The 23369-nt window shown below is 35.6% G+C and overlaps 1 protein-coding gene across 1 annotated transcript in view; it reads right to left on the reverse strand.

Annotated features, from left to right (window-relative positions):
• KCNH8 (potassium voltage-gated channel subfamily H member 8) overlaps positions 1-23369 on the reverse strand; it is a 338704-nt gene that overhangs the window by 91146 nt on the left and 224189 nt on the right. Inside the window, exons 7-8 of the mRNA XM_023620873.2 lie at positions 22020-22177; positions 19325-19532 (exon numbers count right to left, since the gene is read on the reverse strand). Coding sequence (XP_023476641.1) covers positions 19325-19532; positions 22020-22177 — 366 coding nt within the window. The remainder of the gene's footprint in view (positions 1-19324; positions 19533-22019; positions 22178-23369) is intronic.

Raw genomic sequence — 23369 nt, forward strand, 5'->3', positions numbered from 1 at the left:
GTTACATAAAGCTAGATGTACATTAACTTTTATTTCTGTCTTTAACATTTCAATGAAACGAAAATTCTGGTATATAATTTCTGCCAGGCTATCTAATTTTGGTGTTGAGGACAGGGGCATTGATAAAAATAGTGGGCTACAAATCCACCATTTTTAAAAAGAGGGCCTTCATAAATCATTTCTGTCTTAAGTGGGGCTCTGAGCTCTGAGTTCCTGAGGAATTAAAATTGGAGTTTGTCTTTGTCTTTCTTGACTAACCTCAATGGCAGAAAAACAAAACTAAAAAGACGCTTATGTGCAAGTAAAGGAATGTGTCAGCAAGGAGATTTTTGCAGACGCCTCTGGAGGGTCATAGACTATGAAACACACTGTAATGATTTCTTCTGCTTGTGGCTAGTTGGAGAAATCCTAAATACAAAGCAAACACCCACACATACACACATGACAAGAAAGGAGAGAAGAGGTAGTGAAATTTTTATGCCACATGTCTAATTAGCTTAGATAAAATGTTTAACTATCTTTTATTTCCTATCGTGTCTACGATTTGTATTCATATTTGTCAAAAATCTCAAACGGTGAAAATATTCTCGTGGAAATTCTTTTTAAATTCAATACTGTATTATAAAAATATTCACACACTTAAGATAACAAACAGAGGAGAAGTTCCTTAGTGAAAGTCCATAGAGTTGAGACCAATTTCCTATAAATAGCATGTATATTTCTTTTCATGAGAATGTACAGCTGGACTAAACAGTTTGGCAAATATCATGAAGAAGTGTTTTCTGTGTTTTCCCCTCTTGAGCTTGAAATAAAATTCCTATATTAATCCAGTCACACCTTCTCTGCTCTCTGTTATTTTAGAAATTATATCTGCACATTTCAGCCAGGACTTCAACCCATTATTTTGGTCTTATCCCTCTTTTTCTCACTCTGTGTCTGGGATGGCAAATTTTTGACATATGGGCTTAAGCAAGTTCACAGATGTTTTGTTTGGTTCTTACACTAGGCTTTCCAAGTTCTGAATTATTTGCCAATGTCTAAATATCAGAGATATACCAAAAAATCCTGATTCCCAAATTCTCTGGAAAAATCAGATGTGATCACATTTCATCTATACTGGTGCTGGAGTTAGCTCATGGCTGATTCCCTCACATGGGACTTGCCTTCTCCACTTTCAGAACTTAATTTCAATAATCTTTAGTCCAGTACCTGGCCTGCTTCAACCATGTGTGCTATACCTGTTTCTCCTCTAGACTTCTTATTTTGTGACCGAAGTTGTTCAAGAAGTTTCTACTCTAAATAGATTCACCTCATCCGCTCACTGTTCTTCAAATACATTGTGAGATTTCCCACTTCCATGCATTTACTCACACTGTGCCCCTTACTTAGACGTTCTCTGATGAATGCTCCTCCAAAATAGTACTCACCTTTGGAAGCCCAGCTCAAATGCCATCTTCACAGAGATTCAGTTAGAATCACTTCTACTTCTTTCTAAATTATTAAGGAAATTTCAGCCTGTACAAACTTACACCAAACTAATATTTTTTAAAAAATAATTTTTATGTTTTTTTGTATCCACCTCTTGACTTTCTAACCACAGAGCACATTTCTAGAAGACAGGCTCTAATTTATAATTCTCTGTACTGCTTTCATCTCATAACACTGTCCTTTTTAGGGCCTCAACAAATATTTATTTTATAGTAAATACTGAAAACCTTGTAGGGTTTAAATGCAATAATCTCAAACACTCGGTTCTTTTTCTGTTCTATTTTTCTCTATATCTGTAGTCTCTTAGGAAAATAATCTGCAGTACATTAAATTGTCACCTATTCCAAAAGAATTACTATGATTAATACAGGAGGTAGAAAGAAATAATTGTATATTAAGCACATTTGATGATGTCTTCTTAAGACAGCAGAATAATTTATATTCATGGTAACTGAACAATTCTGTTTGAAGGATTGGAGATTTGAGGTCTTAAGTTTAAATCATTTTCCTTCATAAAGGCATTCCAAGTGGGAATAAGGTCTTAAGTAATTAACCTTTATTCAATTCGTCTTTTATGGATTAAATTGCAGCCATTCTTATATTTCTAACAAAACATACAACAAAATCACATTGGAATTTGGGTTATGTTATTTTTGGGCAGAAATTGATACTGCAGTTCTGGCATAACTAATGTGCAAACCTTTCTGATGTAAACACCTGGAAATATACATATTCTTCCAAAAGAGAAAGTGAACTCTCCACATGCAAAACCGAGAAGTAGCGAGTTTGTTAACTGACATCATGGTGGTGGTGCTAATAGGGAGAGAGGGATGGGCAGCTAATCACAAGTAATGATGTTGGTGCACTTGGGTTTCACACCCGTACATGCACAGGAGAGAACACTCAACTCCTACAATGCTGGAAGTGACACCTTGTATACAATTGGGATACTCAAAGTTTGACACATGAAGGGAGAAGAGTAGAAATAATTTGCCCAACAACTTACAGGGATGACAGGGAAACCTGAGTTTGAAAAAAGTAGTTTTGAGAGAAATTTTTAAAATCCGGGCTTGTGCCTTGTATACATTTTGGTGTCTGAATGTACACTATCCATGAGGCACAGGAACCTCGAAGCTAAGAAATTTTTAAAAATTTGATCCTAAGGCACAGGATAATCCTACTGTCCTTGGCAAAGACAAATAAACAAACAACAACTAAAATTATGGATGTTCTCCTACCCCAACCTGCACAGGATCTCTATAGAAAGAAGCCCTATTGAAGATGAGCTCACAAGAAAAATGAAAAAAAATTACAAAATAAATGAGGAAATAGTTTACCTTTTGTAAGAGTTAAACAAACAGAAGATTAGCACATGGTGCACTTGAATTAATAAAATAAAAATGGAAAAATATAGTATGATAATATGTTTAAAATATTTAAATTCAATTCAGAAACTTGATCTAAAGGACAAAAAATAAGGAACTGGAAATATAAAAAGAAATCCACATACTAGGGAAAATGAACAGAGATCTGAAAAAGCACCAAATAAAATTGGTATATATATTTGATGGAAAATAGTAAGGATCTATAATATATGTATAATTAAATTCAGAAGCTTGATCTAATGGACATATATAAAACCTTAAACTAAAAACTATATTTAAAAAATTGTATGCCCATTCTATCCAAACACAGAAAGCATATATTCAAACTGAGCCTCATCAAACACTGAAGAATCAGTATCACATAGACCAAATTCTGTGACAACGCATGAACGTAATTAGAAATCATAACAAAGAGTTACCTTCAAAAGTCCCATATAATTTGAAGAACAATTTTTAAAGACTTCAATGCATAAAAATATATAGCATTAAATAGATTATATAGGAAAGAAGGGAACTTGCAAATTAACAAACTAAGTGTCTAATTCACCAAAGAAGAAACTAGAGAGGCCAAAAAATATATGAAAATATGTTTTACCTTACTTACTCAGGGTAATAGAAATTAAAACAAGAATTAGACACTATTTCATACCTTCTACTCTCCCGCTCCCCTGATTTTCACAGGTTTAAAAACATTTGTAACAATTGTTGGCGAAGATCTGGGGAAGAACACGTACAACATTATTAAGCAATAGATGAGTATAATTGCTTCCAAGAGGAATTTGGCAGTATTGTTAACTGCGCAGATGCACACGTCCTTCGACTGAGCAAGTGCACTCCCACATATCTTATCCAGAGAAATCCTTGCATGTGGGCAGAAGGAAATTGCTCCTTTGATTGCTCATTGCTCACTACTTGTAATAATGTCAGGTGTGAAGCAACTCAATGGAGGAGTAGATAAAAAACCAAAAGGATGAGTAAACTGGCTTATTGTACAACAGAAGTATATTAAACAGGTATGTATATTAAACAGAGTATTTTATATTAAACAAATAGAGATGATAATACTATTGGGCTCATAGGATTATGGCAGGATTAAATGAATGAACCCATGTAATGTACCTAGAACAGCGCCTGGCACTGAGAAAGCCCCATGTATGTCTGCTATAATTATTATTATTATTACTACTACTACTTCCATTTGTGATGATTTATATGGAAGCTAATGAGACAAAATAATATCATATATTGTTTTACTAATATATTTATGGAGTAAAAATAACATCTAAGAAAATCTTATGCACCAACTTTAGAATATTAAGGAGGAAAGAAGGAGGGAGCAAGTGAGAATTAAATTGTAGTGGGGTTTTGGCTTTATCTGTAATAAATTAATTTTAAAAATAGAAATTAAGCAAATATGGCAAGAAGTTTAAAAAGATACAATTTCCGGGAAGCGTCTATTATATATGTTTTAAACTTTTTTGTGTGTGTTAAAAATATTTCCTAATTTAAAAAAGAAGTCTCCAGGAAATCTCAAACTTTTCAAGCTTTGGTTTCCTTTTTGTAAAATGGGGTTGAAATAATCTGCCTGATGAGATTGCAATAAAGATCAGATGAGATAAGGCACACAAATATATTAAGCACTGCACCATGCAGTAGTTTGTGCTTAATAAATGGAAGTTAAATATTAATTTGATAAAAATCAATTCTTTTAAAAAAATGTAAAGAAAATAATAAATTTACAAGTAATTCCACTATTCATTGAATTTATTTCCAGCCCTTGTGTTTGTGTGTGTATTTCCCTTTTTATCCCAAATGGGAATCAAATAATATATAGAAATCTATACCTTGGGTTCTTCACTTGAAATAACCTGAGTTTTTCCCCATGTCATTAAATATTCATTAAAATCATGATGTTTAATGGCCTATTATTTCTTATATTTGTGCTTTCTTGATCTTTTCTTTTTTCCTATGCTTTTCTATATGTTCCATGGTTTTTGTAATTTATCAGATATGTGTACTATTTTAAATTCTACTTATTGGTGACATTTAATTTTTCAAAAGCCCATTTAATCTATAGTTTTCTACTTATCAGTCAATATTGAGAGTTCATCATTTTAGTACCTCCTTTCTTTAACCTCATCTCTAAACTGGGAAATTTTATACACTTTAAAGTCTCTCCTAATTTTAGCTGGAACAAAAAGGCTACTGGGCCTGGCAGAGCTACCATTCTGCTTTAAAGCAATGTCTAAGCAGTAGAGGGAAAATTGTTCCATTTTCTTGGATAGTTTTGCTCTCTGAATCAGAGGGCACAGTATGAGTCTGAAATGAAGGGCTTCCATTAGTGTGGGTCTCAAAAAACTCAAGTTGTCTGTTGATTATATTTTAAAATCCAATCCTGTTTATCTGCCTTTTAGTAGAAATTTCTCTCATTTCTTGTAATAATAGATCAATGGTTGATCCACATTTTCAATGATGGTTAAGATGTGACATTATGTTTTTATCCTGGCCTTCAGAGGAATGTTAGTGGGAAGATGGAAGAGGCTGCATAAAGGACTGCTATTCAGAAGAATTCTTATCTGGATCCAATATTCTTAAATTTAGGTAAAGAAAGATAATTAACTTAAGAAAAATACCGACACCCTGGTTCTTTTCCATTGAAATCACTCTGTATTTCTTACTACTTCTTTAAAATATTCTTTACTTTTCAGCACTAGAAATTAAAAAACATTATGTTTGATCTTGAGGAAAGGAATATATAGACTAAAAAGTAATTTTAAAAAGACATACATCAGGTCACCCTACCTCCTCTTTGGGACAAGGGGCAGAAATCACAAAAACCAGTTTGCAAATTTTTGGAAATAGAAACATATATTTCTATCTTCAGAAAGCTTAGAGTAGAATAACTCTATTAAAAGTATCTTGTTTCGCTCTTCTTCACATAAAAATAAGAGAAGTTGATGTTCTAAAGATTCTGGAGATCATTTGTTCTGACCACCGTATTTTTCAGAGAAGATGTATGATGCCTCGAGCCAGGATTATGCTCTTAAATCCATGACTCCCAGTCCACCGTTCTTTCCAGTACACCATGACACCTCATGAAAAAGAAGCAATTAAGCAAAATTAGAGGTTTAGAATATATTCTCTCCAGGGTTCTTCTTTACACTAACATCCTGTGAATCTATGAATCAAAGTTGGCTTAAATAAAAGAGTAACTCAACTGGAGTCACCTCAATTGCATAAGGTCATTGAGTACAAAGGTTGAAAAGAAAATGCTGGAGTTAAAGCAACTCACCAGCGGGGCTAATTAGAACATTAGACAAAGGATAGAAGTCTTAAGATATCAGAAAGTGAGCTTTTCTTCTGACTATCCTTTAGAAATTAAATCAGAAATAAAATTTTGCACATTTTAATCACCAGTTATTTCTATATCCAATCTAGAGAGTGCTATTTCTTTCTCTCAATTTAAGAAATCATTATGTTTCTTAAAAGTTTCATGTGAAGTGAAATTGTTTATTGAGCTTGTTTGCATCATAAAATTGGAAGTGTACGGCTGTGGCTAAACCACCAATGGTTAAGAACTTTAGGAAGAAGTGGATTAAACAAGAGGGATTTCATGGCATGTATATTACTGTACAGAAGACAACTTCAGTCTAATGGTACAAAACCTGGAAAGGACCCAAAGATTAAAAACGGTTCTACTGATGAGTTAGAGCAGCTCTAACCCAGTTTTCACTTATGATGAAAGGCATGTCAACAGACTAAGAGATTATTTCTTCAACATACTTAAGTTTCAGGTGCAAGACAGTTTTCTTAAAGGAATTGTAACTAAATCTTCTCCAAGTTGAAAACAAACTTAGAGATCATCCAGCTCTAGGATGTATTTGTTTGTTTTGTTTACCAGGAGCCTGTGAAAGAACATCATGGAATATACAACTATATTTTTATGCAAACTATTTACACGTGGATATATGAATTTATCATCAGAGATCTACAGCTTCCATTTACTTTTCAAAAGGGCTTATGACTCAAGAAGCATTAAGATTCAGGAAGAATCAGTCAAGTATCTCATTTTCAAAGAGATAATTGGGACAGATATGGTTTGATAAAGTTTCCTAGGTCACACAGTTATTTAGCGGCAGGGCTGTGTTTAGACTAAAGGATCCCCAGCTTCCAAGCTGAGAATTGTTCTATTACACCATACTCTTTTATGAAATATACTCTGGAGGGCTATAATTTAATGTTCAATATGATTCTGTGAAGTATTGAGCATCATTAACAATGCCTGTTTGTAACATAAAATATCTTTTCAGTAAAATCCTCTAGTGGAGTTAGAGTAAATATTTAATAAAATAAACAATCTTCTCAAACAATAGCTAAAACAAGTATGGATATTAGATAAGTCAGGGAGAAATTTATTAGTACTTTATATTGTATGATTGTCTTCCTAAAAACCTCAAATAAATTAATTAAAACTTATTGATGCACATTATTTGAGATCTATAAAATATTTTCAAGTCACTAGATTGTCTTATACCAATAATAACTGAAACAAAATTAATGGAAAATGGATCCCACTCACATAAGCACAAAAATGTACAGTATTTAAAAATAAACTTGACAAGAAACACAAGCAACTTGTGTGAAGGAAACTACCTAGTTTCTCTTAACGACATAAAAGGATTTAAATAGATGGATACTAAATGCTATAGTCTTGGATGACAAAAATACTTCAATGTTATAAAAGCATGAATTTCCTCCAAATTAATTTATAAAATTAACTCCAATTAAAATGACATTTGGATTTTTGGAGGGAATAGAATTTTCTCTAATATTGATCTAAATGAGTAAATGGGCTAGAATGGTCCTATTCTACTTGCTGTTAAACCCTATAATAATTAAAATTCTGTGCTATTGGTATAAAATTAGACTGTTAATGGAAGAAAAATGAAACCCAGTAACCATCAAAAGAATGCATAATAATTAAGTATGATTAAAATGCGGTATTTAATTAGTGATACTGGGAAACTAGTTAGACATTTAGAATATAAATGCATACATACATACAAATAAAAAAGTAAGTTAGATCCAAGCCTCAATGAGCTATATAGAACTTTCCCGACCACCAGAAGCAAACTGTTTTTCTCTTCTTTGAATGCTCACATTACCTTTTGGACCACCCTAAAATTAATGTTTCCTGTGTGAGATATGTCTTCAACTTTGAACTCATTTAAGAACACAAGCATTTGGCACTCTCTGAGCCAGAAACACATTATTGTCCCTAATATTAACAGCCACACAACTCAGGGAAATCCAACAGGGTGGAAAGGAAGAGGTCAGAGGTGGGCAAAATTTCCAATGATAGAAGTCATAGGATCCTTTGGGAGGAGCATAGAGAGGCAATGCCTGGTCAGCAAAGTATCATCACCTCAAAATAAAGGCTCCTTAGAGAAAATACTCAAAGGAGAGTCTCTCTTCCAAGGTCTAGGCCTACGGCAAAGCTCAAGATATTTAAAGACCAAGAGTCTTTTCCAGGGCTGAAAGGCCAAAATGAGACCAGGAAACAGCTCCTTGGAGACTTTTGGATCTAGATAGCTGTAAGCAGTGTCACCTCAAATTTACCTCCAGCTGGAAGGTGGTAGCAAATTTGAGCCATTTCCTGAGACAGAAAAAGAACCAGGTTAGGGAGTGAAGAGGAGTTGAGAAAAAATTAGCCCTCTCTTGTATCCCTATAAGGTCAAAACCATTGCTTAATAATTCTCTTCTCCAAGGCTACCACATAGTAAGATTGAAAATGTATTAGCAATTGGCTGATTCACTGCAACATCACAAAAACTCTGACACTAAGCAAGGAATACGGCTTCCACATACTTAAATAGTTAGTGATACTGTGATTTGAAATAAGAAATATATTTTTGGTCTTAGTTTAATAGCACAGAGCTACTAAAACCCTTGGAATTTCCTAAGTGATGACAGTAATAAAGGTGTCTTTTGCCATGCTAATGAGGTGACCTTTGGAAAGCATCTAATGATGGGAGCTGGTTGCCAGAAGAACCAACCATGTGATTAGAGGGTTTGAATTTTCAGCCTGGCCCTCCACCTCTGGGGAGGGGAGAGGGGCTGGAGGTTGCATCAATCACCAGTGGCCAATGATTTAATCAGTCATGCCTCTATAATGAAGTCTTCATAAAAATCCAATAGGACCAGCTTCAAGAGAGCTTCCATATTGGCGAACGTGTGGAGATTTGGGGAGAACAGCATACCTGGAGAGGGCGTGGAAGTTCAGTGCCCCTTCCTACATTACCTGCCCTTTGCATCTCTTCCATCGGGCTGTCCCAGAGTTGTATTCTTTTGTAATAAATCGGTAATCTAGTGAGTAAATGGGTTTCTTGAGTTCTGTGAGCCACTCTAGCAAATTAATTGAACCCAAAGAGGCGGTCGTGTGAACCTCTGATTTATATCCACTTGGTCAGAAGCACAGGTAACAGCCTGGGCTTGTGACTGGTGTCTAAAGTGGGTGGTGGGAGGGGGCGGTCTTGTAGGACTGAACCCTTAATCTGTGACATCTGATGCTATCTCTGAGTAGATAAGCATCGTAATTTAGTCCAACTGTAAGACACTCAGCTGGTGTCCAAAACTCCAACCGCAACAGTGGAAGTGGGTTCAGAATCTAATTTAGTATAGGAGGCATTAAATGGGAGACAGTATAGGGATTATAACAACATATATACTAGATATTCTAACAAAGTCTAGATAATAAAAGTTCTGCACTGAACAATATCATCACTAGAGAATAACAATTAGCCTCAGTCATAAAGTGTTACCTGCTCAACACTTTTTATCCTCAGGAATAAGCTATTGTAGTTCTGGTTTTTACTTTCATCATTTAAAATTTATTTGTTTGTCTGGATTGTTTGTTTTGGTTAAAGAAATAAGAGGATGAGTGGACAGAGAGCTGTGCTTTGCTAGAAGCTGTTTGAAATTTCACACTTTACGTTAGACTCAGTCAATACTCAGTACTGAGGTCATAGTCAATGCCCATAGCCTTAGGAATCTAGTAATTATTTTCCACAATAAAATTATAAACAAACCAATGATTTATGAGTTTACAATATGTTCTCCCTTGATTGAGATAATAGCTAAAGTCTGTTCTTTAGTAAACCATAAACAGGAGGATTATTATAATATAGATATATATCTACCATGAATTTAAATTAGTAAATGAAAAACAAGCAATAATTTATTTTTAGAGGGAAAAAACCCAGAAAATGAGCAATTGTTTTCATGAGATGGTCAAAAGTTCGAGGTATAAATAGACCATGGGTTACAAATTGATTAGTGGATAAAGGTCAGAGATACATTTTCAAAAACAGCAAGAGCTATGCAGATAATCTTATATTTAGACAATGTTTTATAAATGAGAAAGCCAAAACAGCTCAACAGGTGACACTTACCAACACTCAATAGTATTTGTACTCATATTAACGACTGTCAAGTGTTATGAGGTCTTTTGAGAGAGAAATAAGACAGTTCCTGCTCAAGGGTGATCTGAATACTGAGGAAATTCAGTATTTGGATAGCCAAAATACCCCAAAGAAACAGGCATTCAATAGAAACAGAATCCTGAGTTTTGGCTTCCTATGACTTTACAGTCTACTCTTCACGGCAATCCAGTCTTAACGAGATGAGCAATGAGAATATTGTTGTATATTACCATAAATGATGAGATACTATTTGGAAGCACAGACCCAGTGTAACTTTCTTCCAAACACTGAAGGAAGATTGATTTCAGAGCTTCTGCCTCTTTTAATCCGAGTGGAGTGACCTACTGACATGGCACAGAAGCCTTTATTTGCGGTCCACGCGATTGTTCCTGCATCCACCCAAACACATGTATTGTGCACGAGTTCTCTCTGTCCGCCAAGATGAGCACAAAGACAGGAGTTTGCGGTACAGAGTATGTACATAACGTCTTTCTGGAAATAGAGATACACTTATACATATATACACACATGTGTGTTTGTGTGTATTCTACTAACTGTAACACAACAATGACATGCCATAATTCTACAGTATTTTCCAATTTGCAAACTGCTTTCATATTAGCTTATTTAAGCTCACCAACTACACTCCAAGGTAAGTATTGTTTACTATTTCAGTTTGAAAGATAAGGATAATCTGTCTCCCTATTCTTGTGTATTTACTGCGAGATGCCGCACGTTGTATTTTATATTTTTAGAAAGATGAAAATCATTATTATTCTTCCTCCTATGCTACTGAGTTCACTAATTTTTCCTAAGGTGTGTTTTATTAAACTCCAGATTCATGGGATGTTAACAGAATAATAATAGGTATTACAAAAAGGCAGGGTTATGTGGTAAAATAAATTTATGCAACATTCAGGTTAAACAAAGTTTAATCAGTTTCCTTGGGATTTCTCTGAGCTCACACTATGCTAATCCACCTTGTCAGTCCTTCAGAATGGGAATAGAGTGGCTGCATTTCTCAAACTTACACGACAACAGAACTGTTTGCTGCTTGCAGTGCTTGGTCTAAGGTGTGAACGCTTTTGGAAACTGATGCAAAGATATTCTGAGTATATTTCAGCTTTGGTAGTTTCTATTGGTGTGTCCTTTTATCAAGTAACCCTGGCAATTTGAAATATCAACTCCCAGTCGGCTACCTGAAATCCAGAAATTCCCTAACAAAGGATTAAGAACATTATGCAATTAGAAGCTCATTTTGTCCTGCTTGCTCTCTAAATGCCCAAATAATTTTTATCAGACTACAGAGATAACTCAACTTCACAAGTTGACACTCATGTGTACTTTATTTCCCCAATTTTTATCAGCAAAGTTTATTGTTATGCTCAGAAATAAAGTACGGGGGAAGTATGAGTTTTAAGAATAAAACGTTTGCTCTTTGTGGCAAAATAGTAAAATCCTGCTCCTAAAACACAGAGATGTTTCTGTTTTGTGAAAATCTTTATTGAAATAGAGTAGAGCATCGGCAACTCTTTAAAAACTGATGGTATTTGCTTTAAGTTTCTGAGAACTAACAGTAATATAAACTGTTTCTGATGATGAAACTTAAAGCACTGTGCCATACTTCTTCAGCACTGAGGTTAATTCCTTCTCACTGGACCTCCTTGGGCCTTTAGGAGTGAACTATGTCCATATGAATTCGCAAATACGATTGAGATTGAGGAAGGATAGAAAGGACTGAATTGTCGCTAGTTTAGTACTGTTTATAACTGAGAGTATTAAATTCACAAAATGTCTCAAGAGTTTTTGTTTGATGTGTGAGGAAGATCAGCCCTGAGGTAACTACTGCCAATCCTCCTCTTTTTGCTGGGGAAGACTGGCCCTAGCTAACATCCTAGCCCATCTTTCTCTACTTTATATGTGAGATGCCTACCACAGTGTGGCTTTTGCCAAGAGCTGCCATGTCCGCACCCGGTATCTGAACTGGCGAACCCTGGGCCGCCAAGAAGCGGAACGTCCGAACTTAATCGCTGTGCCACCAGGCCGGCCCTCAAGACTTTTTAAAACCTTGCTACTCAAAGTGTGGTGTGGGGACCAGCAGCCCAACTTTACCCAGGAGTTTGTTAAAAATGCTGAGTCTCAGGTTCCACCTCAGACTTACTGAATTAGAATCGGTGTTTAAAGGCAATTCTCAGGTGATTCCAGGGCCCCTTAAAGTTCAAAACCATGCTTTAAAATACAAGTCCAGGAGTCCCTCACTAGGGTCCATTTTAATAATTGGAAACCTTCATTTTAGGCTTTTTCCTCCCCATCTTTATTTCATGTATTCCCAAGAATGAGAATCTACAGATAAGGGTTATCTAAAAAAGTTTTATAATCCTTTACACAGAACCTGAAAAGGTAGAGTGCTTGTCAAGTCTACCTTCTTGAGGAGAATTTCATACAGTTATTGAAGTAATCAGCTCACAATATCGTAAGCCTGGTTATTTTTTTTCCATTCCATGAGGCTTGTCGATGCTAAGCTGTTAATAAGCAGAGAGCCCTTCAAATCCATCAGCTTTTATGATGTTTTATCCAATGAGGATCAAGAGATTTAGGATTAAAATTGTCAATGAAAATTTGAAAATGATATCTGACTTAATCCTTTTTTTCCCATTCTAGATTCTTGGGCATTTTTTTCTTTTTGGTCAGTGATACAGATACACTTTTTAGGCATTTACAATGGATAAGTGTACTCCAGTGGAAGGATTAAAAGATAAAAAAGCTTCTTTCTATTGCAAAATACTCTCATCTCTAACTTCTGGAGTAGATCATTTATTTTAAAGTTCAGCATGTCACAGCCTTAGAAATAGAGAGCTTTGAGAAAGGATGTAAGGTAGCATTTTAGCTACAGAAGGGAGCTGCTGACCAAGATGCAGTCTTGCTGGGGAAGCCCAGCTTGGTAAGAACTCCATGGTCAAGTTTACATCAGGAGCATCAACTGTTGCAGTGAGCAAGATCCAGTGAGAATTACCACATCCCCGTCTTTCAGCTAATTCCATCTGATGTGATGATGTCTGAGAAGGGTATGAAGATTCTTGGAAGCATTTTAATAAGTTTTACTGTTTGTCTTTACATGTAAGGGTAAAGATGCTATTGTAAACATTCTTTGGTTTTTTGTCTTTTGTTTTTTTTGGCTGTCTAAACTCCTTTGTGAAGGGGGAATTCACCATAGATAAAGTAAGGAAGAGACAGGGACCCACTTCCCACCACGGAAGTGTAAGATGGGGTCTCTGCTTGCCCCAGCAGTCAGTATCTGAGCATGTGACTTCAGCTTGGCCAATTAAATTCTCCCTTCAGGGACTGTGAGTCAGAGATGAACAGAGGGTTAGGACTCTCTCATAGCATCTACAAAGATAGAAACAGGTCCAGGCCACCCTTGCAAAATGTCAGCAACAGTGCTTCTTGCACTGGGGTATCTGGCTCATATTCTTTTCCCAAGTCTCATTCTCTATCGTAATTTTGAGTCTGCATGTCCTGCTAATGAATTCCTTTTCTGTCTTTGCTTGCAATCAAGAATCCTGACTGATACACAAATATCACCTCTTCACCAAACTTGAATAATATTGCTATTTCAGCTCTACATAGTTCATGGATGTAAATTTGAGCAGGTGGCTGAGTTTGAGTGATAAGAGTGGAATTAGTGATAAGAGTGGAGGTGGTAGTAGTGGTGGTAATGGTGGTAGTTACTAGCTACAAGAACCTATCATAAATCAGAAATTATGTTAGGTATGTCAACTTGAATAATTCTAATCCTCCAAAACGTCACATCCATTTTACAGATGAGGGAACTAAGATCATTGTATAAAAAGTCACACATTGAAGTCATCTTGGCCAAAATCACATGCCTAGTACATGCCTGAAGCAAGATCCAAATCTAAATCTTTCTAGATTAAAATCAGAACTATTATATTCTATTCAGAATCCTAATGGAACTCTTTAAGGACTAATTCAATGTTATTAATTGAACTTTATGAATATCATTAATCGAACTTAATAAGCGATAATAATTAAAATAATATATCCCTACATTAATTGGGATATAAGGAAACATGCAAGGGTATTTATTCAAGTCTTACAGAAGATAAATAAAGGTCCCCCAAAGAGATCATTCTGAAACATTTTTTTGCAGCCAAAACAGAAATTAAAATTGAAAAAAGCATGCTTCGACTCAGTTGTGATGTATCTCTTTAACGCAGTGTTATATCTTGCCACGGAAGCACTATGTCTAAATTTCATAGAAGTTTGATATATCCCAGCAAGCTTATAGGGTGTGGATGTTGGACCTGTCTCCTGCATTAGCCTTGAAGGAGAAATCTCCTATCTGTGTGCACTTATAAGGCTATGTGAAAATTACTAATTTTTCAGAGGGTTGCTCAAATAAAGAGTTTGGGTAAATATATTATGTTGAAGATACACAAAAACATATAATTTCTTGTCCAGCACTACAACTAGGCCTTGAAGGCAACTCTTTTTAAGCCATTTCTTAATAACTTTCCCATATAAAATGCTAAGTATCACCAGTCACAGCTCATGGCACTCTGTTAGAAGTAACTGTCATAATAAAATGGTAATGATTGTTAAAATAGCTGCTATTTACTGAGCAGATACTTGGTACCAGGCACAGTGCTAAATGCTTCCCATAGATTGCCTAATTTAATTCTGGCAACCCCAATGAGGTAGGCACTATTACTATTAGCATTTTACAGATATTGAAAATGAAGCAAAGCCAAACACCTCCCCTTGTTGCCCAGTGTTCTATACTCAAAGGATCACTGCCCAAGAGAGAATTTTTGCCTCGCTGTGGCCTTAGGATGAAGTCCCAACTCTAAAGATTAGCATGAACAGTCTGTAAAGATCTGGCCCCTAACTACTTACCTCTTTAGTGCATCATCTTACTACCATCCACCTGCCCCCATTCACCTCTATGCTGGTTCTACTGAACTGCATCATATCGTCATGTCCCTGCTGTCACACATGCCCATTCCTCAGCATCTGTAGAGACAAGACCTATTGATCCTTTACAACTCAGCTCAAGGCAGAAAAGCATTTGCTGACATTCTAATTAGATTTAGCTACCACTCCTTTACGCATATTCTTGTTATAGAATATATCACACTGATATATTCAGTGAATTATTTACCTATTCTTCCTACTGGACTTTAAGCTCCATCGCATTAAGTATATTATTTGTTTTGGTATCTCCAGGGCCTAACACAGGACCAAGCAAGCAGTGAGCACTCAAAAATATTTTTGGAGGCCACTGGATGGCGTATCGGTTAAGTTTGCGTGCTCCTCTTTGGTGGCCTGGGGTTTGCCAGTTCCACTCCTGGGCGCAGACTTATGCACCACTTATCAAGTCATGCTGTGGCAGGTGCCCCACATATAAAATAGAGGAAGATAGGCATAGATGTTAGCTCAGGGCCAATCTTCCTCAGCAAAAAGAGGAGGACTGGCAGCAGATGTTAGCTTAGGGCTAATCTTCCTCAAAAAAACAATTTTGGAATGAATGGTCAAATCTTAAGTGAGCACTCTATTTGTTCTTCTCCTCTCAATCTTCCTGCCAGAAAGAATTTGCTAAATCGCCATTCTCTATAATTTCATAATATTCAAAATTATTAGAAGGAGTTCTACACAAGGAGTTAGGGAGTCTAGGTTCTTGTCTCATGATTGTGACTTAGTAACTGAATGATTTGAAGATTGATTTATTTAACAATCTTTTTGCACATGTGTCATGTGCCAGGAACTGTACGCCACAATGGGGATGCAGCAGTGGACACAACAGACAACAACCACTTCCACCAAAGATCTTGCATGACCTAGAGCTGGATTTCTGGCCATAAAATCAAAGAGTTAGACCAAGGTCCTCCCAGGTCTACAATTCCAGGGAACAATAAGCCAAACCTCAAATTCCTCAAATATAGTATAGAAACATATAAAAATATAAAGTAAAATATAACACTAGGCAAATCAGTTCATAAGCAGCTTCTGATATAATTAGTCTACAGGTATGCTTCTTTCCAAAAATGGATATCTTAGAGAGATATCTATATCTCTCACTATAACGTTATTTAAAGACTAACTTTGATTTGGTCTGATACAAAGTACTGGAACTCTCTCTAGCTGTAAGTGGTAGCCTGCCAAGGACAAAAGGGGAAAAAAAATCATTTCAAGGCAATTAGCGATTAGAAAGAAAATGTCCATTTTTTTCACTTGGAAAGGTGAATCTGTTCTATACATCTAATGTTAGTCACAACATAAAGAACAACGTGTTCTCTAACGAAATTGTGTTTGTATAGTGCGTTTTCCAATTCATGATAATTGGACCGAAAAAGGTAAAACATATTATTAGTGGACAAATTACATGGTAAAAACTAAATTAGCCTAGACTCTCAGCTGCTTCATTATAAAATTAGGCAAGGAAGGTCATAATTATTTAATTTGTGTCCAATCTCAGCTGGAGAATGTTTTAAATGAACAAATGATGCAAGTAATTTTAGAGGAAGGGAAAGTCCTTGTAGTCAAGCCTGTAAATCCAATTTTGACAGGCACTACCTTCCTGATCATATCCTGAGAGGTGTTTGGACAGGAAATCTAATTCTCTAAAGATAAATGTTCGGTCATTTTTATCACAACTGAGTAAAACATATCAATTCCCTGACATGCCATGATCATAGAATGTACTTCCTGACACAGCCCTTTTCCTTAAACTTACTGACGTTGGATGGTTGCTACTGCTGGTTTATGTGGGTACTGAGCTAAAATAAAAGATAGGTATATTAAGCACACGATACTGGGTTTGTTCTTCCATTAAAGTCATAAATCATGGAACCTGAAATAGACTTTCAAGTTATATAGTGAGGAAGCTAAGGCCCAGGCAGGTGAACAAAATTACTGCAAATCTCACAGTTGGTTAGTGGTAGAACCATGATGATAGAAGGGATCCATTGCCTCCAACCCAAGGTTCTTCCGACTATTCGATTATGCCAATGCTCTCTTTGTGGGTTGACTTCTAGTTCTCAAGCCTCCACTCATTATACTGAACCATAACCCCAGGACCAAGAGTAGGAGTGGAAGGGAGCAATACAGAAGCAGTTCAGGTAGTTGGCTTCTTTTTTCTTAGAAAATAACTCTGCATGTTTGTGGGAAGAAAAACAACAACTAGTTTGTATGTCTGCAGCAGGACTGGCGTGTTAGAAACAAAACAAAAAGCTTTCCTCACATAACTAAATTTGAGAGCATGAGTAAGCTGAATATCCCCATCTGGAGACTCTCAGACTAGACAAGCCTTACAAATTAATATGAGTGTATAGGTCTGGGGCCCAAAGGAAATTAGGTCAGGTCCAAAAAGGAATCAGGTGGCTGACCACAAGTCAGAGTTTTAATATGGGTTCAAAACAAAGGGCAGAGATCTAATGCGGTAATTCACGGAAGACCATTAGAGCTCCACTAGAGAATGTGATGGGAAAGCCTTCAGGACAAAGTTAGAGAAAGGGAAATGGTATTGAAGGATGGAAAATATTTTAATCCAAGTGCAATCCAGGCTTTGATCCTCTTTTTGATCAACTCTTCTCTTTCCCCCTACCTCTTCCTCTCTCTCTCATCTCATATTCTCTTTATGAAGGATATTTTTGCTTTCACTTTGCAGTTTTATTTTTCCCTTTACTTCATTTCTGAGAATTGAGGTCCACAGCAAGTCACAGAAAAAGTGCTTTGATAAGGAAGATAAGAAAACCATTCTGAGATGAAAATTCTCAGAGTACATCAGCTGCTTTGAGTAGCTCAGGGATGAAATTGAGATGTGTAGGAGCATTTTTAAGAACGTAGACAGGAGAGTCACTCCCTTGAAGCTGCTTTCTTAAGGTCTCCAGCTTTTTCTCCAAAGATGCCTTTGAAGGCTTTGTATACACCCTACGGTGAGAGAGTGGCATTAATGAGGGCCAACCCAGGGAAGTTCAAAATGCATTCTGCCACTAAGTGCTGGCATGAGAGGTCAGAACATTTTTCTCTCTTGGGAATCTCTTGTGGCTTTATCCCTGTGCAAAGGTCTGGGCTTCTTTCAAAAGTTCAAGACTGATTTTTGGAGGAGAACATAAATGAAGGATTTTTTAACCAACCAAGAAACATATTCTTTAGATTAAATATCAGATTAAGAACAAAAATCCTATGTAGGGTACTATGATGATTCTCTAAAGGAAATGACTATGAGAAGAACAAAGATATTTTAGGATAGAGAGTTACAGCTTCAAAATTTTCATTTTTTCTAAAGTTTATGTGGTTGACGTAAGTTAAAAGATGTGTTCACACGCAGAACGTTTCAGTTTTCTTTATGCAGAATTATGTAACACTTGGAAAATCTCTTACACTCCCATGTACTATGGGGACACAAAATTTTGTAAATTATATTTGTGAATATCCAATTCTCTCTACATCACAAATTCTCAAAGTTCGCTAAATGTGGGAACTGTGTCATTATGATAGCTCTCTCTTGCTTTTTAAGAGAAAGAATGGCAGGTGTATCTTTTCTATTAAATCCTCCCCCAACTCCCAAACACGAGTGATCATTTTCTTATTGTCATGATTGGCCATAGGTCAGGTGCCCAGTGATTTACTATTACTGTCCCTGCATTGGATATGTCAAGATAAGATCACACATTACCTATCTAAAAACTTTCACAGCCTTGCTGGTCATTTTGAACAGTTAACCCACTGAAAGTTTAACCCATAACTCTTTGAAACAAAATAAGTTTGCTCCAGAAAATTTTCTCAAAAAAAAAATCACTTGTGTCATGGACCTTCCCCTCCCCCTAAAAAGATGAGAAAAATCAACAGAGGACATGTACTTATAGACTCATCTTTCACCTCCTCCAAATTCTAGACAATCTTCCTTTTTGCTTAAAAATGGAAAATGTGACAAATGTAAGCCCTTACCAACTTCCCACTTCAGAAGGCTGTTGTCTTCCCTCTCCATTTTTCCAATGACATACCAGATACACGCCATCCAGTGTGCAAGGAGCGCAAACATGGACATGAGCAGAGTCAGGACGATTGTGCTATGTTGGGAATAACGGTCCAACTTCTGCAGGAGACGCAAAAGACGCAGCAGCCGTACGGTCTTCAGGAGATGCACGAGAGACACCTGAGGTAGCAGACAGAGCAGCACAATTTAGCTCATGGGTTCACTTCACGCCATGACATTACTTTAGCTTATAGCCATTCTGGAAAGTTCTAAAAATGAAGTATAAACATTATTCCAGTACTATGGTCATGAACATGACCATTTCTTTGTTCTTGACATATTCTATCAGGAAGTGATAGGATAAAGGAAGATAAGACAATTTAATTTCTTTGAGTAAATACTTTTCTTCCTTAATTAAGATTTCTCTCTTTTTCTGTACCTGGCTGATTTAATATCAAATAGAGTTTTGACATTAGAGTTTGACAAATTCCTTGACTTTATCTAATTTGGGGGGTAGAATCATAAATAGAGTGGAAGGAAGTGATGTATATGACCAACCTAAGAGGAATTTTTTCTTTACAGACAGAATTATAAACAAGTTCAGCATCTTTTGGAAGTTTGCCTTTGCAATTAGCTGGATTCAGTTGACTTCTAATTCCTTCCTCTCCTAGCCATCTTCCCTTATCACTAAGAAAAATGTACCTAGAATAGTGCCTGACACTTAGTAAGTGCTCAATAAATAGTGTTAAATGAATAAAAGGATAAATTACTAAGTTAAGATACAAAACACTCCAAGCTCAGGATAACAATAGATGTTCAATAAGATTGTGTTCAGTTGTAATCTTGTGACTTATTCTGTACTCAAAAAGATAAAATCATAAGATCAATTCAGGAACCTGCTAGCTAGCTGTGTTCTTTTTCTTTCTTTCTGATATAGATGTTGATCTATTCTTTGTAAAGTATTTGTGCCAGATTTCACAAATAAGAAAGAAGAAAGACAGAAGTGTAGTGAAAGTGCACAAGAATTTAAAATTTATCAAAATATGAGAATTAGACTTTCAAAAATCCTTTATCCATGTTAATTTTAGGCAATGAGATGCTGATACATAAATACATGTTATGTATTTTTTATTTTATGTATTTTATCATATAATTCTATAACATATATATTTAAAATTATTCTATTTGTTCAGGACCCAAAGAAAAATGGAATATAAAAAATATTATTAGTATAGCAAAAGAGTCAATTAGTTTAGAGCAGAGTCTATTAAGCACCATGTATTTAACAATTCTCTAGGAGAATTTGGAAATTTTTTTAGCATTTTGTGAATTATACATTGCTTTTGGATATTTTTTTGCAACCTTGCAAAAGCCTTATTTTAAGTCATTACGCTTTCATTATAGTACACTTATCTAGTCAAATTCAATCTTAAAAAGCACTTTAAAAAGCTTGGATAACAATTCAGTGTAGCACTGATTGATATTACATACTAGATTTTTCTCCAGAGCTTTCCTTTCAGTTGAGTTATAAACCTTTTAAAGAGATTGACACCCTCAACTTTCCAACTTAAAAAAAAAAATAAGAAAGAAAAAGAAAAGAAAAATGCTATTGTACAGGCAATTAACAGGTGCAGAAATCTGTACTAAATAGTCAGGAGTATAGTTCGATCTTCATTCTGTATTCGAATGTATTTGAAACACTGATCACCTTGTTTAATATTAAAAACTACGCTTTTAAATTCTTGATAGAGAATATGATTTCTACAAGGGGTTATCAACTGAGTGGGAAATATATTTAACTTGAACTAATAATCGGTAAATTTTTACCTGCTAAAATTGGTTACTCCACAGCAAATTGCATTACTGGTCCCAAACTACTATTATACTTCCTTAGATGTCTCTCTGTTTATAAGGAAGCACTTACTGCTTTTAAGAGTATCAATGATTAAATAGTAAAAATAGCTACTACAAGTGGGCATGTTTTCTTTCCTGTGATGAGACAAGAGGATAAAGGCTTTAGATGAAGAAAGAGGGGAAGCTACAAATATCAATTAAAATTCAAGAGAACTCTCAACTTTATGTTGGTCATTGCATCATTTAGGTTTCTGTCCCATCCAACATTTTTACAAGGACTTCCAAAAAGTGGTTAAATTCTCTTATTTTTATTTGAGCATTTTTCTCTGTCTTGATCGGTCTTGTTTGTTTTGTCAGTGAATAAGGAAATACTCAAGAGGTAGAGAGGAAATTCATAAAAGGAGAAGAAATCTTTAAAGTCTCCACCAAATTCTCAAGGCTAATATCTGCCTTAGTAATATAAAGTAATGCTCGTATTTCTACACATGGTTTCCTTGTCAAAGGATTTTTTAGTGAGTCAGTATTGATAATAAATTCAGGCTTTTTGTATATCCTGGTTCCAGGTATTTAAATAACTAGAAACAATGCAAATAACTAGTTATAACTAAGTAATGCAAATTTCAAAAGGAAGTAACTTCCTCAAGTGGAGAATCTGATAGGCATATCATTGGTCACCTTGGCATCTTTGTTGAAGAGGGAACAAAATCCTGGATGCACAAATTGCCACAAATGAATAAAACCTGAACATGTGAAAAAGAAGCACAGGGGTAAAACCAGCCTTTGAGGTCATGTGGAAGGGAGCTCTTTACTCACCACTGTGACGTTGAAAGCATACAGGAGGTCAAAAGGCAGGGCAGCGATCAAATCAATGATGAACCAGGTTGTGACGTAGTGGATGCAAATTGATCTTGCTTCAAAGATAACCTGGCCAGACTTGCTCACATAGGTTGTTCGGAAATTTAAAATAATATCTGCTTGAGAAAAAACGATAGAGAAAAAGAAGGAAGAAAGAGAGAGAGTAGAGTGAAAGAAGGGAAGATGGAAGGAAGACAGGAAGGCAGGGAGAAAGAGGGGAGGAAGAAAATTGTATACAATTAAATAAAGTTTAGACTAAGAGTAACCTCTTAATGTATTTCAGATTGATAATATCCATAATACTCTTCTTGTCAGATCCAGCTCAACTCAACAAACAGGTATCCAAGAAGGTTGAAGAAAGTAATATTTTCTGAGTACTTAATATATCCTAGACATCGGGTCACATGTTAACATAATTAAAATAAATAATAATAACAATAACAACAGTTGTCATCACTTTCTAATGCCCTCTATGTACCAAACATTGTCCTGAGATCTTAGCATAGGTTATTCCACTTACTCCTCAGAACATCTTCTGTAGTAGACAGTATTAACTCCTTATCCAGGAGGCGGTAATGAGGTCTCAGTGAGGAAAATTGACTCATCCATGATCATATTGCCAACAGTGGCAGAGATGATTTTGAGCACAGATACATTTTGTAGTTTGTATTCTTTTTTTATTCTGTGTACAAAAATTTTACTAATCTCCGTATGGATATGAAATTCATCTCAGCCCTGAAAGCACTTGTATTAATAAAATACCAGAAGCTTCTTGTTTGCATTTCTGGGTTAAATTCCCCATTTTATTTTAATGGATGAGGAATTAATTTTAACTTTTCCCTACATCGTTGTTTTATTGTATTTTTATTTTGTATATATTTTTGCTTTATAATTATATTTGATTTTATTATCTACTTATTGAACTTTTTACAGTATACAAGGCCACCATGAGTGCTGGTTAAATGACAAAGCCATAGTCATGTGGATTATCTTAAACTCAGTCCTGCTGCCTACAAATAAACGTCTCTGAGTCTGTCACATTAGTTCTGGGTTAAATTTCATTAAAGCAGTGGAAAATATGACCTTTTCTTTTATTTGTTTTAGAGCTGAGTACAACCAGGCCTTTGGGAATTTCAAGACTGGTACATACATGTAAGAGTGATAACGATTGAACTTTTTATGGACTGATGACTCCAACAGAAACCTATTTCTCCATGGAACTTTGTTCTTGCCATGATTCAGTGACTCAGATCAAAGGAGGGAATGTGGGAAGTAAACATCCCAAAGAGAATAGGAATTCAAGGAGTT

The sequence above is a fragment of the Equus caballus genome, chromosome 16 (genome assembly GCF_041296265.1).
Source record: "Equus caballus isolate H_3958 breed thoroughbred chromosome 16, TB-T2T, whole genome shotgun sequence".
NCBI classification, from domain to species: Eukaryota; Metazoa; Chordata; class Mammalia; order Perissodactyla; family Equidae; genus Equus; species Equus caballus.